Below are 17,357 nucleotides of genomic sequence, written 5' to 3' on the forward strand. Positions count from 1 at the left end.
TGATTAGTACCACTTATCCATCCTTTGTGAGAAAAAATCAGTAAGTATGCATTCTATTCATCAATACGAGGTCTTTCCCTTTCAGTGAACACAGTGTTGAAAAGAACCTGTCTTTCCACATCTGACATTATTTATCCTGCTCTTTTCTCCCCCTCAAAATTACTGAGCATCATGAATCATTCTGCATTCTTGATCTGATGTATTGTACCACTGTGTACAGTAATGACCTTAATAAACAGAAAAGCAAGAGATGAATGAACCTGCTGATTTGTTGAAAACATCTAATTTGTGCCTGCTATTATATTGAAACAGAATAAGTACACAGGAAAAGGGTGAACAAAAGACAATAGAGGATTAGAGTCCAAAATGTTGCCCTCCATGTTTTCATTCTCCCTCTACTTCAGTGTACTGGAAAAAGAATAATTTTGCAGTCCTCTTGTAAGATATTTCATACTGGGCCTCATAGCTTGAGCATCTTTGTATTGCCCTAAGTTTCTGTGTGAGGGCAAACATTGTATAGAATATCCAGGAAAATCTGGATGTAAAACTTAAGTAGACACAAGGGTGCAGGCTGCAAAAGTCTTCTGGTAATTTGTTCTATTTAATGTAATAAATAAGTTAAAAAAAAAAAAAAAAATGCTTGGCAGTAATTTTGAGGACAACTTCATTAGTCTTAATTTTATTGTCTATACTAAAATATTTGTCTATTATGAAAGCATAAAGCTCTTAATTTCAAGTATTATTTTTTTTACTTTGTAGTGGTGGAGAACGTGTATAAAAACCGGGAGCCTGTTCCACACATGAAAGCAATATATTTCATAACTCCAACCAAAAAGGTGCGTATTTTTTTTTTTTACAGAAAAAAGTACTGTAAAATCTTTCAGACTGAAAAAGCGATCTTTTTTTGAGTATTGATGTACTGATTATGACTATGCATTGTTGTTTTTTTTTATATTTGTGTGATGCTGCTCTGTGTCATGCTTAACTTGCCCTAGTGAAAAGGCAGTGCATTGTCACCACTGATTGAGTTGCAGGTGTGTAGCTTTTGATCAAGGGAGACAATGTTTCGTTGTGTAGATTTTGGTAACCTCACTGACAGACACAATGCAGCAAATAATGCAATACACTAAAGAATGGAATTTGAAGTGATGGCTCTAGTAAGAGGTTACAGCTACTTCCTAAAACTTCGTAAGAGAACAAATCGTAGCACTGTGACAGGTGGAAAATGATACAAGTATCCTGCTTGGGTTCCCAAAGTAATCTTGGCAGAGGGGTATGGAAAGTCAGTCAGGAGTGACTTTCTGTAACTGCTTATTAATGTTGCTTTTGAATAATAATAATAAAAAATCTACTTAAGTATTTTGTGCTGATTTGCAGCATTCTTTAGTTAGACTGGGTAACTAAAAGGGTAGGGGGAGAAGCTTTGGTACTTGATGAAGGGCAAAATACTACAGTGATATTTTTCTTCCCCCACAAGTCTGTAGATGGACTTATTGATGACTTCATCAGCAGATCATCAAGCAGATACAAGGCAGCATATGTGTATTTCACTGACTGTAAGTAAGCTTTTATGTTGTAGTCTGACTTTGTTGTAGTAAATAAGCCTCTTGTCTGTCTTTTCTGTAGGTTAATGCATTAATATTTGGGTCCTGTTTCTCTAGAGAGGTTTTGAGACTCCAGTCATCAACTGTCCTTTGGCTGCCAGAACTTGCTCGTGTGGCAATGCTCAGTCATTCCACAAATCAAGTAAAACTATGTACCTCATATAAATAAAACTATTTAAAAATATAAATGCACGACGATTTGCTTTGCTGCAAGAATGATGTTTTATATTTTTTTTTATTGTAGATAGTTCCTTCTCATGTAGGAGAGAAGGCTCACTGCTACTTGTGAGCCAGCATTTTTTTGTGCGCAACTGAAAAGCGAATATGGTGCCTATGTAGCCCTTGCATGGGTGATGCAAGGCATCTGCCTTGGTACCTACCAAGTGATTAATGTGATTGTGTGTTCTTCCACTGTCACTCTCTGTGACTAAAATGGCACGGAGAGAGGGGAGAAAGTAAAGAAACAAAATGTGCTGCTGAATTGTGGCAGTTTCTATAGGTGTTGTGGATGATGTATGTGTGTCTGCTACTTTGGAGTTGCTTTGCCACCTCAATCTAGCTCATAGGGAAAAAAAGCTCCTGAACCAAAATTCAAATGTAGTTCTTTGGTTGGGTTTTTGTTACTACAAATCTCAACTATGTTTTGGTGTTTGAATCATACCCTTTCACTCTATATCGTGTGTAGCAATTTAGAGTGAAATGAAAGACAGAATTTCTGTGGTGTTTCTTTAAGGTGTTTGTCAGATTTCCATCATTAAAGTTGCAGTTGGAAACTATTCAAGCTTATCCAGTGAAGTTCCCTTTCTATTGAGTATTTCTGGGAAGACTGTTCTTTGTGCCTGACAAGCCACTCCTGTGGGTCTGCTTCTGTCTGCCTGTCACTGACAGGAACTTAGTAAAGGCTAGTAATTCTTTGTCTCTGTTTTACACTCAAATCACTTTCAGATTTACAAAACCATTTATTTCATGAATTAGTCTTGTTTCTAGCAGTTAAGTTTTTAGGTGTTTCAGGTTGGTATTGTTGGTTACTTTCTCAAGGAACTGTGTTTTCTCAGAGAAGTTGTCAAATTCATAGCAACATCTCCCAGCTTGTTTCATTTGCTGCTAATGCAGCAGTTTTTGGTACTCCTGAAAAAATACTCCTGTGTATTCTCATGTTGCAAGCTTTCACTATGAGTATTTGCCAAAATTTCTCTGAGAGAGAGAAATACTTTCTATGGTCACTTTCAAGTCTATGTAGAATTTGTCATCAAAGTGGTGGTGGTTTTTAGTTCAGTTTCTAGACTGTGATCCAATGTAGCCTGTGAATTGGCGGAACACGTGAAATCTGTAATTGAATGCTATATTTCTGTTTTTATACTTGATATCTACACAGTACTTCTTCCTTTAACTTTTTTTTTTTTGTAGCATGGGAAATGTTTTCTCTCTCCTATATAGAAAAAAAAAAGAAAACAGTAGAAATTTTTGCTTTATTATAGTTGATATCCTTCACTGCTGTACACTACTAAAAATTATTATACAAACTCACCTGCCAAAAGCTAGTAAAAATGATCAGCAATGCATCTTTAAAAAGAGATCTGTACAAGATACTGATTGTGTATTTTCTTTCACTTCAGGAAGTTTTGGCAACTTTGTTACGTTACTGATAACTGGCTCTTAATTAGTATTGCTTTGAAAGGAGAATAATTGAATGGTGTGGTAAACTGATCCATTTCATGAAAGCCGTGGGATCAGAACTCAACCTACAGGGAAGTCATACTAAAAGCACATAAATAATTGCAAATGCTCATTTTTGGAAAACAAAACAAAAAAAGTAATGTTAGAGGTTTTTAAGGTTGTAAGTTTATAAATGACATAAGTAATTGCTGGAATATGCCCAAAAGATTTTTAGTGTAGTATCTTCTTTCCATAGTTTGTCCTGATAACCTCTTCAATAAAATTAAGTCTTCCTGCTCCAAATCAATAAGGAGATGCAAGGAGATCAACATTTCCTTCTTCCCATATGAGTCTCAGGTAAGTTTCATTCTTTATCTCAACAGCACTTTAAATCTATATGACTGTTGTTGATGTACTAGAAAATGATCACATAAAGTACCTCTTCTATTCTTTTATTCGCAAACTGTGAGACTGGTTACCACTTTGATGTATTTCCAGGGCATTCCTGTATTTTTCTGTTGAAAACAAATGCTCCCGTGCTGGAAGAGCATTTACTGGTTGTGTCTGATCTCTTAGCAAGACTCAGTCAGTTGTGGTAGAGAGCTGTAGTAGAAAGGAAATAGAAGGAATCTGTTCCTTAAGAGAAGGCAGGTATTCCTGTTTGTCTTGAAGCAGTAAGTTTCGGTATTTTGACAGACTTAGGTAGGTTGGCATGTAGGAGTAGGAATAGGTAAAATTCCAGAGCTAATTGCTCAGTGGAAACTAGAATAGCAGATAGGGCCGCATTTTTTTTTATTATTATTATTTAGTTTGAGAAGCCATCACTGTGGATTTGGTTGCTTTGCTATTATTATTTATTACATAATTATTACATAAGTTTTTAGTGAATCCTGCAGTTTAACAGATGCTTTGGAAATGTATGATTTATGCCATTTTTTTTTCTTGGTTGTACTTTACCTAGGTATTTACTCTCAATGTCCCAGATGCATTCTACCGCTGTTATAGTCCAACTCTGGAAAAGACAAAGGATAAAGATGCTGTAATGGAAACAATGGCTGAACAAATTGTTACTCTGTGTGCCACACTAGAAGAGAATCCAGGAGTACGATGTAAAAGGTGGGGCAAAAATAGTGGTTTGTATAGCTGCTTTCACTTTTGGGACTTGCCACATTGTTTATAATAGCTTGAAGCTGTAGAATTGTTTCTTTTATTGTGAATTAATTGATTTATAATCCACAACTCTATTACAGAAAGGTAGGAATTCATAAAGTGTATGTGAAACAGTGGATTCTTCCTTTGTGTGTATTCACATACCAGTGCTTACCTTATTAAATTCTGTTGTGAATTGCTTGTATTTCATGTTTGGGCTATAGGGTGATGCTAACATGCTGCCATCCATTACACAGTATGCCTACTGAGTCCTCTAACAGAAATGCTGCTGTTGGGAGCTTTGTAGCTCCAGTTAAGATCAGGGAATTAATAAATTGCTGAGGCAGATGAGATCAGGAGAGACGATAATGCTTTTTCTGAATTTCTTCATAGTACAGAAATTGAGAATACTTTTGTTGAGCTTTGATAGAGTACAGGGTAGTAGCTTTGAAATCAGAGTAAGCATCTGAAATTACACCCAAAAATGGCATTCTAATATTTTTAATGAGAGTAATGAAACAATAATTGCTCGACTGTGGGTGTGTTTCCTTGTTTTTCTTCTGTTCTGTTTTCCTTTTCCAAAAGGATATGAAACTTTTTTGAGATTTGACCACAGATTTATTCTGTGACCTTAAATTTTTGGGAAAAGTCATGATTTGAAATATATACATATGTGTCATGTGTTGCAGTAAGGCATATCCAAGGTGTATCGGACCTACCCTAGTTTGAACTGCATGTGTTGTATTTGCTTGTTGATTTGATATTCATCTGTAATAAGCTTCATGCACCAAAAATTTTAGGATTTCTGCGTAGAGACTATTCATCAGGGACTTAGTCTTGTGCTTTCCTGAATTGCCACTTCCACTTCTAAAATTAGACTCAAGTTTCTTTTAATGGAAAAATGTAACTCTTATCTCTCTTTGCTAGTTATAAAAGATTTTTGTGGTATATTGGAAGCAAAGAAATAAGTGATTAAAAAAAAAAAAATCTTAGATATCTTTTCCAGGTGTTAATTTAAATGTGTAGCTGCCTGAAAATTTAGCAGTGAGACTTTTCTCCTCATGATGTTCTGAAGAGTGTCTTAATGTCTACTATGAGCAGTGCCCTGCCTAGGCCACAGTACCATCTGGCTTTGCAGATGACTTGTTCCTTTGCATGTCTACACTTATCTGAAAAGCCTGGGGGCTGTGGGCATTGCTAGAGGTAATAATGTGCACTTCCTAAATTGGGTTTTGCCTTAAAACATTAGTCAAGTTGGCTGTAACATTCCTGTAAGAAAAATAATTTGGAAAGTAGGCAAAGGTAATGGTGGGCTATTAAAACAGTAGCTTCAGGCTCTTGACCGGGTGGTGGTTTGGGACAAAAGTGTGTGTGTCCCTGAGAATTTTTGGTACTAGGTAATAGGACAGTTTATGTCGATCTTCTGACTAACACTGCTCCTACTGTCTGAAGTACCTGAAACATTAAAAGAGTGGAATTATAATATCGGAATGAAAACATAATGGGAATACTTAGAATGGTGTACTGAAACTGCATGTAAAACCAGGGAATTGGTCTAAGGAGATCCTTGTTTTAAAGGTAGCATTTTAATTTTTCGATTAAGAAATTGTGTTCATTTCCTTTTTTCCCAGCACGCCATCAGATAATGCCAGCAAACTTGCACACCTTGTTGAAAAACATCTTGAAGACTACTACAAAACTGATGAGAAAAGCCAAATAAAGGTAGAAAATGAACTAAAACGTTTGCTTTTTTTGCTACATCATGGGCAGCAGCCTAAACACAAAAGTATGGTGTAAAGGATTTGACTTAGTGATGTTCCACTCTGCTACAGAAATAAATGTATCTGATGCTACTGCACTAAAGCCCAAAATAGAACTTTGAGCTGAATGTTTGGAGGCCTTAGGGCAGATCTTTTTTTGATGTATTGCAGCACAGTGTAGATAATCTACTCTGAAATAAAAGCAATTTACAGATTTATGAATAGATAATGAGAGGCCTTAAAAGCTTTTGTTTTTTAAGCATTTTTATTTTCTTTTGATTAGGTTAGGTGAATGTAATGCAGTTGTCCTAAGAGCATTGCGTTAGGATTACTATTTAAAAGCACTGTGTTCTGATTATCATTTAAATATTTGTTTCTGTTTTTGTTGATAACCATCTGGACCCCACTTTTTTCAGTTATGGAGAATTCCTCAAGGAATAGGATAGGTTTTATTCCAAGAACGTGTACAGCAATGTAATTTACTGTAAATAGATTTAAGATGCGTTGGGTTTGTACTGTGCATCTTATCTTTACATTTATTTGATGGATTTCTAGGCTAAAACCCACTCACAATTAATAATAATTGATCGTGGCTTTGACCCAGTATCAACTGTACTTCATGAACTCACGTTCCAGGCAATGGCATATGATCTGCTACCAATTGAAAATGATACTTACAAGCAAGTACTTTTTCTTTTTAATCTAAACACTTTATTCTTGATAATATATACAGAATTGTTGAGCTGAATTGCACTATAGGTGTTTTTAAGGTGCTTTTAATATGTAAGAGTTGCTTTAGTTATTAGTCTTTCCTCTTGAATTTGCAAATTTTTTTTAATTAACTTCCTCATTTAGTTGAGATTAGGTGGGGACTAATTAATGTTTTTGCTAAATTTGACACCTTATTCTTACTTGCCTGCTTAAGTAATCTCTATTTCTAATGTTTTCAACCTTTGTGCTAGACTTGTATCAAGGCATTGGTAGGGCACATTCAGATTCCTGGCTTCTGGTAAGATAAACAAGACCACTAATAGCATAATAATTCTGGAGAAAAAGCTTTTTTTTTTTCCATAAGACTTTTAGAGTTCATCATTTAATTTGTGTGGTTGCTGTAAACTTACATGTTTCTACCCCAAATAGACATTTAGGTAAGCTGTGCTCAGTTTGTATGTGTTGTTTTATCACTAATTGGAATAACGACTTTGTTTGAGTATGGTACTTTGCTGTTGGATTGTTCTGACACCAAAGATTTTGGTAAGACTTTTCTTTTTGATGACTGCCTCTTGGAACAATGAGGCAATTTGACCTGATTTGCTATAGTCAAACAGGAATGCTCATTGGAAATACTGAGTATTTTCATGTAACGTAGAATTTTGCAAATCTGAAATTTGTTGGGTATGGGAACATAGCAGAGTATGTTTTCTAAGTAGAGTCATGATCCAGCTTTCACAATTAATCTTTTTTTTTTCTATTTTTCTACATTCTGGCTTCACACCCTATCTGTGAGTTTCTGTAACTGGAAGTGTTATATAGTAAGATTATTTTGTTATGTAGATTGATTTGTGTTAGTAGAAAAGTAATAGTTGAAAGTAATAGTCTGTAATGCTGTGAAGCATGTTACTTGTATGTGAAATAATTTGTCGTGCCTTGTCTATTCTATGTGTGAATGGGATTTAATTTGGGGACTAAGAATCTTGATTTTTCCCTCAGAGTTATAGAATATTTTATAGTAGGTACAAAAATTTGTGCTTTGCAATATCAATGTATATTATTTCACACACAATTTAAATCTGAAGGGAAATTTATTTTAGAAGCTAAAAAGAAGTTGAGGTGCATATAAACAAATGGTTGAAACTGGAGTTACTGCTGGTTTAAAAGAATATCTAGAAGGAATTGCCCCTAAGAATCATTCGAAAATTCATCTCCTTGTGTATTCTAAGATGCAATCTTAGAATATAGCTTACATAAATTGCGTTCTCTGTAAGACCATAGCTGGACTTGCGAATGAAAACCTGTGTACATTGCTTCTACTACCATGTATGTTGGTTAAATGATAAGAATTAATAATCTAGCTAGTTATTAGAAAGAAAAAACAAAGCAAAACAACCTGTCATTCAAATCTTCTTTTTGAAGGTACAAAACAGATGCATCAGCTGGGAAGGAAAAGGAAGCAATTCTGGAGGAAGATGATGAGCTCTGGGTGAAGATTCGGCACAAGCATATTGCAGATGTGATAGAGTATGTGAATCAATTAACAAATTGTTAAATACAAGTTATAAATGTTTCTTTGAGGGGTATATGTCTCACAAACAGCCAGGGAAGTAGGAGTATAGGGAATAATGAAAATAGCTTATCATATGCACGTTAAGCTGTTGAATAGTTGTTGCCAGGAAGAAAACATACTTTGAGAATCATAACATGTATGTATAAAGGTATGCAATTTTGTGAATAGTCATTACAGTTCTTGAGGAAAAATAATTTCCTAGGAAATATCTTCAAATCTTTTAAATTCATATGGATTTTTCAAGTACCAAGAAGTTATTGCCTCAAATGACATGATAAATATCATAAAATAAATTGTTTAACTTCAGTTTCCTCTGCTGAAAAACACGCTGTAGAAAACACCTATTACTCTGTAGAAAACCTGTATTTGAAGCTTTTACTTTCATTCAGAACTTATTTCTGCTTAGTTCTCTTCAAGATTTTAAGAACTGTGATGCTGTTGCATGCATTATTTATTTCATTATTTTTATGCAGGGAAATACCAAAACTGCTGAAAGAAGTTTCATCAAAAAAGAAAGCAACAGAAGGAAAAGTAAGTTCTTTAGTGCTGTTTTTCCTGGTAATGGAATTTTCAGATGGTCAGATCTGTGTAATTCATGGATCTACTAGAGAAACCTAAATATACACGTGCAAACCTATACCAATTGCAATGTTTGGAAAATGCAGAGCTACATCAGGAAGGGAAATAGCAGTGTCTAATACTGGGGGGAAAAATAAATTTCTATTGTTTTTTCACAGTTATCATTATCCAGTTTGTCCCAATTGATGAAAAAGATGCCACACTATCGTAAAGAGATTAGTAGGGTAAGTGGTATTTCGTAAGTACAGCTCAGTGCTAAATAATTTGTGCTATAATTGTGTTGTTGATGTTTAGATTTATTCACTTGTTATTGCGTTGAACGTGCTGTATAACTTTTCTCCAATTTATGATCAACTACTGTAAATTTTTGAGAAGAAAACTTGTTTCCAGGTGTTTCATTTAAATACATAAAAATACTTAACTGTAAACTGTATGTACTTTAAGGGATGAAGATGTAAGAGTAATGTTCTAGAAAGTATTTGGGGGGATCAATCTTTAAGTGAAGGGTAAAATGTGGAAAATGCATGATGATTCTGAATATTGATGAAAGACTGAGTTTTGTAACCAATAAAAATGATTGCTCTGTTTAAAATAAAATAAAAAAACAAGCTATGAAAATTGATTTTTTTTTTTTTTTTTTCTTCTAGCAAGTTGTCCACCTTAGCTTAGCAGAAGATTGCATGAGCAAGTTCAAGCCTAATATAGAAAGGCTTTGTAAAACTGAACAGGTATGTTTAAAACAAACAAAAAAAAAAAACAACAACCCCACAAAACTACTGCAAATGCAACTTTTTTGCTGGCAGGAATAGGTGCTTAGTTTTAACTGACAAACCTAGTCTCTCCCTTGCATTTTTTTTCCTTCTTTGCAGTCACTTTTTGAGGTAGTAGTATTGGAACTAAGTGAGATATACAAGACTCTTACTCTGCCAATTTAAGAGTTCTTATTAGAGTTCTGTTTTTTCTTTGAATTTGGCTGATCTGTATAAACATGATCTTTGAATTTTCTTAATTCAAATCTATGAAGTTGCCTTACTATTTCTGCTGAAGGAAGCCCTTTCTAAATGTCTGGAAAAAGCACCTGCTTGGGTGAGACACTGCAGTTGTACTACTAATCTCAAGTTCAACATTCATATTATTATGAATTCTAGGGAACTTCACAGGATATAGTAATACTTCTGAATTAATATTTAATAACAGTTTTGAGGTATAGAATATCTTTATTTTGGGCGGGGAGAGGGATACAACTGTTTTTATTGTAGCCTGGATTGAGGCTAGAAGTTTAAATCTGGCAGAACTCTTGTCCAAAAATAACAATACAACAAAGACTGTAGCTGCTTGTGTTTGAGCTGTTGGTTTATTCCTCTTATAAGACAATCAAAGACATCTGTATGAGAATTTGAATCTGTTTACCTAAACTGTATTGCAGCTTTTTCAAAGTCCATTGCAAACTGTATTCAAACAATATTAAATGTCTAAAAGCATTATATAGTATTACCACATCACTATTGAAATAGTTATGTCTAAAACTTTTCGTACGGAGTTTAAATTTATGCAGCGTTTTTTCTTGAAGCCTGTATTTTCATAAAAATATATTTCAGAACAAACAAAACACTTTCTTAAATGGGTAATTGCTGAAATGATTTACTTCGTTTTTAATTTAGGACTTGGCTCTTGGAACTGATGCAGAAGGTCAAAAAGTGAAAGACTCGATGAGAGTCCTCCTGCCAGTTCTGCTCAACAAAAATCATGACAACTATGACAAAATTAGAGCTATTCTCCTGTATATCTTCAGCACAAATGGTATGTTAAACTGCCCTGTTTTTTTGTCTCAGTGCTATGGACTTCAACTCAAATTTTGTGAAAGAGTCCAATATTTTAACTAACTCAAGCATATGTGTTAGTTGATGGTCAAATTTAAGAGAAGCAGTCTGTCCTCTGTAACTTGTCTTCCCTCAGATTGTATCAATACTATCTTTACTACCAGAAACAAGAGGTTCAGTAGAAGTGCGGATCCATACCCTCTTTTAGCATCATTCCTGTGCTTGAATGTTTGTAAGAATTTTTCTCCTTTTCACACAATGTTGAAGTTGTTAAGGGAACCTGCAAACGAAGTCAGTGGGAGAAAATCTGTACTAAAAAAAGGAGGAAACTATCAGAATGTGGGTCTAAGGAATCTGTAACAATATTGAGTTCTGTTCTCAAAAATGGACTGTTAATCCTATATTTTAGCATAAAAATTTGCTTATGTTAAACACACAGTAGTGTATTGGCCAACCAAATAAAAAAAAATAAATCCTGGACTAAAGAATAACAGCCCAGAATATGTGAGACAAAATTGGTCTCATTGCATTGACGAAGTCACGTGGTAACCAAGTCGTATGTTTTTCTTATATCAAAGGAACTACCCAGGAGAACTTGGACAAGCTGATCCAGAATGTACAAATAGAAAGTGATAGTGATATGATAAGAAACTGGAAATACCTTGATGTTCCTATTATCTCTTCAGTAAGATTTTTTTTTTTTAAATTTCCTACCATCCAAGCACTTGTCTACAGCTCTTTCAGCAACTCTTAGCAATATTGACCAGGTTCTGTTTTGGAAGCAGGCAATTACTAGGCGTTCCTATTGTCATGACGTGTCTAGGAGAAATCCTTTAAACAATTAACTTGAATACTTCTCAAAGAGATGTCTATAATGTTCCCTTGTAACATCATCAGATGGTGACTCTAGCTGGTTGGTTTTGGGAAGCACTAACTTACTCAGTTCCTTGCCTCTGAAAGGTGTTTTCTTAGTGTATCCTGAAATCTACAGGTAATCATACCTGTGGAGTGATTATCAATCATACTATGCTATCACCGTAATTGATTATAATTTCTTTACAATTTCTTACTGATTTTTTTCTCCCACCTGCTGTGAACTGGGAATAAATTTTCAAAACAAAACAAAAGTACTGTATAATATATCTGTGGTTTTGAAAATCTTTTCAGTCTGCTGTTCAGCAACAGAAACAAACAAGAAGGGACCGTTCTTTAGAAGAAACTTTTCAACTCTCTAGGTGGACGCCTGTTATCAAAGATGTTATGGAGGTAATTTCGAACAAGTAATTATTTCATGGTGCAGTGCAGGAATATATATCCAAGTGTGCAATTGTATTCCATCTTATGAAATTTTATAGTATTTTAACTTACTACTATTAATACTTCTGTTGGTAAAACAATCAATTCTATTCTGTTTATAATATAGGCAATTAGAGTGCTGTTTATTGTTAATGCTACTTACTGGAGGTTGACTTAAGAGTAAAACAAACCAAAGTGAACATTTGTATGTTTGTTTTGAGCTGCCTGCCCTGTCACTGGTAATATTTAGTGTAATCTAAAGATCTGGATATTACCTCCTTTGTCATTTTTGTTTTCTTCTAGTAGGTCTTCAAGCTGTAATGCAAATCTAAGTTGCAGATTGGTAGAAGCCAGAAAATTTTACTTGGCAGAAGTTGCTGCTCTATTCTTAAATCTCCTCCTAAGCATCGGTCTGTTGGTGATGTCAGACAATAGTGGGCTTACTGGGTCTTTGGTCTGACTCAGTGCACACATTTTCAGAGTTTTGCTGACTTTGTTAATTCATTAACTGGATGTGCCTTCAGGAGACCATGACTTCTCTCATATAGTCCCCTAGAGAAATGAGTTAAGTTAGAGTAGTTGCAGATGAAAAACTGCTAGTGATATCTGAGCAGTTAAATCACTATCCTTTTGAGAAAGAAAGCATGTGTACTTCCATTCCTTATGATGTATGACAGTCTTATAATTACTTCTAGTATTATGTGGTCTAGCATTTTGGTATGCAAGAACACTGTTTTGGCGATGCTGGTTGCCATTGGTTGTTCTAAGAAATCATATGTGCTGTCATTAAATGTCAGGTAGACATCCTTACTGGAAGTTGAAGCTTGTTGGGCTTTGGTTCTCCATGGTTCTTTAAAATGGGTTTTTGTTTTGCCCTTCAGGATGCTATAGAAAACAAACTAGATTCAAAAGACTGGCCCTATTGTTCCCAGTGTCCACCTACCTGGAATGGTTCAGGAGCAGTAAGGTAAAGTGGTTAATATCTTGAGATGCGATGTTCCTGTTTCTCAGTACTTCTGTCACGTGTGTTGTTAAGCATTATACAAGTGCACTTTCTAAGTGGTGAAATGATTTATAAATGGTTATGTAATGTTGAGGTGTAAAACCATAATTTTTAACTCATCTAAAACACCCTGAACTGGATTGTTAGTTTAGTAACTCTTCCTAGTCCTGCATGGCTGCTCGTGTAGAATATCTCCTTTTTGCTTCTAATTTAGAAATAGCATTTCCATATTCCTAGAATGAGAAGCTTAAACAACTGAGCTTTTTACTGTGAAGTAGTTTTAAGAATGTGTTGTCAGTATACTGGTAATTTGAATCTGCAATTAGTATATATGTTAGAAAAAGTATGTTTTATTTTTTATCTTTCCTAGCTATGTGAATCTTACTTGATAACAGCTAAATATATCTATTTTTAGTTATATTCTATTTGTGTATGGGCACTGAAGTACTTGAGATTTTAGCTTTTTCAAATGAACTCTTCTGAAAGCTTCTGCTGTAATTGGTAGCATGCAGAACAAAGCTTCCTGACAGAGAAGCTGCGTACAACAAGATTTTTGCTTTGTATTTATTTTCCCTTTGGATATCTGAGTAGTTTGTGTAATGTACTAACTTGTTTTCTTAGAAACTCTTCTAGTTACTGGATTTTTTTTTTGCTGTTTGAACTGCATGACAGAAACCATTACTGCTCATTAAGTGTGTCATTTTTACCAAAAATTAATCCATAAAACTATATAAATGTCATCTTATGAAATATTTTGCAGTGCTCGCCAGAAAACTAAAGCTAGTTATCAAGATGAGCGAAAGAGCAGTGCAAGACTGATTATATTTGTGATTGGAGGAATTACATATTCTGAGATGCGCAGTGCTTACGAAGTTTCTCAAGCCCACAAGTCATGTGAAGTTATCATTGGTAAGTCTGTCCTGGGACCAGGGTGATATGTAGAGATTTACTTTAAACAAGAGTATGTAGTCTAAAGATGTGTTTCTGTAAAAATGTAAGCATCTTTTTCTTTTTCAACATTGGTTCAGTAAACTAATACTACAGTCAATGTATCTTTTAAAACCAGATGTTCAAACTGAGAAGTTACTTCTGTAGTTTTCAACATAGAAGGATCATCATGAATTAAATCAGAAAAATGTATTATTAAAGTAGTCTGATGTATAACAAAAAATATTAAATAGATCTATATTTCCTTGCATTACACTGTCTCCTCACAAACTCGTGCATCTGCCTGTGCTTTACCTACAATTATTGTACCTACAATTACCTACAGCTACAATTATTATTCTGGTTAATTTTGTAAGTAGTAGGAAAGCTGGTAGAATAGTGCAAAAGTAATCCCTTCTTGTGGGAGGGAGGAGAAATAATTATTTCTTAATTTTTTTAAAAAGTTTTTTTCAAGTGTAGCTAAGTCTGTTTTACAACATCTTGCGGATCTTGTCATGTTTTTGTTTTTCTTTCAGAAAAATTAAACAAAACACACCATGCTCAATAGCTTTTTCCGCGAAAATTAGTTATCTCCCTAATCTTTTTAGGATTCTGCGGTGTAAATGCATGAATCACTAGCAGGAGTAATAATCCCTCAGTTAATACCTAGAGGCAGAAAATGCTTTTTCTATCATCTGCTGTGTTCCAGATAATCATTTATTGCTATTTAAATTTAATTGCTAAAACCCTTGGGTACATGATATATCAAAACAAAAATCCCAGATTTAGAACCTTACCAGAGACCTGTATTGATGTGCAGTGGCAACTGCTGTCTGGGTGCGGAGTCATCTAAAGCATCCTAAATTGCCTGAGATGCCTGTGTTTTGGCAACTAAACTTTAAATCCTTTTTGACACTCAAGAATAATCCTATCTACTGTCACTTAAGTAAATAAGACTCTTCCCTAAAGCAGTAACAACTTGATTCTGAGAATGAGAATCTGCCATTAGTATTTTTTTTCTTTTGGTTGCTGGTCTTGTTAGTAGTGATTGAGGTAGGTTTAACACCAGTGTTGAGTTGCAATTGGAAGACAAGGACAAGAGGAATGTAGTTTGACAAGACTGTTTCTTCATCTAAGACTTGTTTACAAAATTGCATCTAGCATAGGTCACTTCCATTGTAATTTCTGGCATCATCTTCCTTTTTTTATTTGGAAGTGATTCTTGTAGCTTTGCATGTAATCCTGCTTTCTGAGGGAAGGTGATAACATTCCATACGAGATGAAAACATTACTCAATTTTGAATTGAGAATTCAAGGAATACTAACCTGTACAGATTGTCACTGCTAAAACTCAAGGTTTGAGACTGCCCTGATCTTAAATGGTTAAGATTTTCCTTTATAACTGCAGGGTGACCCTTCAAGGCAGAAGTTATATCACACTCCATGAGAATCAGAGAAGTAATAGTAGTGTGCTCTTGAGGAAAAGCATGTTTTTTCTTGGCCGCTCCAAATTTGAAATTGTTGTGAAAATTTTTAGGAAATGTTGGCTGGTAAAAGATAACTTTTTCTCTAACCATTATTTGTATGGAGAACTGTTTGTGGTAATCCTTAATGCAGACGACTTCCTGATTTTTAGGATAAAGCCTGTCATTAACTCACCCTTTCACAGAATGGGCAGATTTATTGCAGCTTGGGACAATTATGGAGTGAAAAGTTCAAGGCTGTGTTTCAAACCAGATGGAGCAGGAACTTGAAACTGGTGTCCAAAGTAAGAGTACTAGGGATGTGGTCTTTGCCCTCCCATCCTCGCTTCTCCACTCTCTCCTGGTCCCCAAATCCTTGTAGCCTTTGTTTAACTGGGGCAAGGGGCAGAGCAAGAAAGACAACCATTTTTTTTTCCTGGTTGTCCACTGTGTGTGGAAGGTGGACACCTCCCTTTTAGGCCTTCCTAATCGTGACAGTTGGGCTTTATGTAACACACAACTTTACGTAACACACGAAAACATTTGGAACTGTTTTTCTGTGTGTGTGTGTGTATACTTCTAATGACTGCAAAGTGTAACAATTAACTTAATCAGTCTAAAAATTTGTTTGCTTTGTCAGGTTCTACACACATTTTGACACCTAGAAGACTACTGGATGAAGTAAAGAGCCTCACTAAACCCAAGGATACGGTCTGCGTTAAGGATGAATAGAAAGGGTGATGCGTTAGGAAAAGACAAATAGTATGTACACGTTCTCATGCAACTGACTTTTGCAAATACTGTACTGGAATACTACAGGGACTAATGGAATGTCATTTAAAATCTGAAGTTGCTGCTTTTTGGGGGAACTAGAAGGCAGAGAAGAGGGAAAAAGAATAACATGTTTCCTAGGTTGTATTTAATATAGGCGGTGGTACACTGTAAGTGCCTTTTCAAACGAGCATGTTCTTCCCTAACAAGTTATGATAAAAGTTATCATGATTATATATATGTATACTCCAATTGTTTTTGAAAACTGTGAAACCCTTCTATAATAGTTTATTTCTAAAAATCACTGAATTAAAGACTCTAGGATCTGAGGGAGAGGCTTCAAAAGAAAGCTGTAAATACTAGTTTGTTAAAAAAAAAATAATGTATATTTCAAAAAAGTGCAATGTCTCTAATTTCTCTGTAAAATAACTTTAAATGCATGTCATTATGAAAAAATATTTTTTCTGGGTGGTTGTGGGTAATGTAGAAATCCAGTCATAGACATATTGAGCACTTAATTTCAATAAATAACATTAAAGAAATGCTGTCAATTGTGGACTGAAGTACACTGTAAGCATATACTTATCTCTAAAAATTTCCAAAAATAGTTTTGTTTTTTTTTTTTTTTTTTTACAGACTTGCTTGTGATTGTGTCTGTATAGTGCGCCTGTTTTATAAATGGAATTGCCTATAATAGTATTCTGCTAGCTCCCATGTAATTTTCAAAATTGTAAGCTTCATTTTTTTTTTTTTGAAGGGGGGGGGAAGATGTGAGAGAAGAAGAGGGGAAAGCAGCCAAATCTTTGGCAGGGCTTGGTAATGAAAAGCAAACCAAACAACAAAACCTAATGCATTCAAGGAGAATTTTTTTTTTTTTTTTTGTTACTTATTAAGAAAGAAATACATTAGTTTGTGATTAAGTGGATCAAATAAATTATATTAGTTCTGTAATACTGCTAATAATTAGATTTGTCTTAGTTATTTAAGTGTAAACTTTTATTAACCCTTTAAAGGGATAATATTGTGTTGATGTGCATTGATATGC

At 34.6% G+C, this 17,357-nt stretch overlaps 1 protein-coding gene across 3 annotated transcripts in view; it reads left to right on the forward strand.

The window, feature by feature from the left end:
* STXBP3 (syntaxin binding protein 3) overlaps window positions 1-16,854 on the forward strand; it is a 23,697-nt gene extending 6,843 nt beyond the window's left edge. For all 3 annotated transcript variants that reach the window (XM_027463681.3, XM_072041933.1, XM_072041934.1), the window contains 16 exons: window positions 760-836; window positions 1,478-1,556; window positions 3,517-3,617; window positions 4,222-4,376; window positions 6,041-6,131; window positions 6,725-6,849; window positions 8,303-8,407; window positions 8,927-8,984; window positions 9,191-9,256; window positions 9,680-9,760; window positions 10,694-10,832; window positions 11,431-11,537; window positions 12,020-12,118; window positions 13,030-13,115; window positions 13,912-14,060; window positions 16,182-16,854. In XM_027463681.3, the coding sequence (XP_027319482.1) occupies window positions 760-836; window positions 1,478-1,556; window positions 3,517-3,617; window positions 4,222-4,376; window positions 6,041-6,131; window positions 6,725-6,849; window positions 8,303-8,407; window positions 8,927-8,984; window positions 9,191-9,256; window positions 9,680-9,760; window positions 10,694-10,832; window positions 11,431-11,537; window positions 12,020-12,118; window positions 13,030-13,115; window positions 13,912-14,060; window positions 16,182-16,273 (1,610 nt within the window). In that variant the 3' untranslated portion in view covers window positions 16,274-16,854. The remainder of the gene's footprint in view (window positions 1-759; window positions 837-1,477; window positions 1,557-3,516; window positions 3,618-4,221; window positions 4,377-6,040; window positions 6,132-6,724; window positions 6,850-8,302; window positions 8,408-8,926; window positions 8,985-9,190; window positions 9,257-9,679; window positions 9,761-10,693; window positions 10,833-11,430; window positions 11,538-12,019; window positions 12,119-13,029; window positions 13,116-13,911; window positions 14,061-16,181) is intronic.
* Window positions 16,855-17,357: the final 503 nt, after the last annotated feature.

Source organism: Anas platyrhynchos, chromosome 8 (assembly GCF_047663525.1).
Source record: "Anas platyrhynchos isolate ZD024472 breed Pekin duck chromosome 8, IASCAAS_PekinDuck_T2T, whole genome shotgun sequence".
Taxonomy (NCBI): Eukaryota; Metazoa; Chordata; class Aves; order Anseriformes; family Anatidae; genus Anas; species Anas platyrhynchos.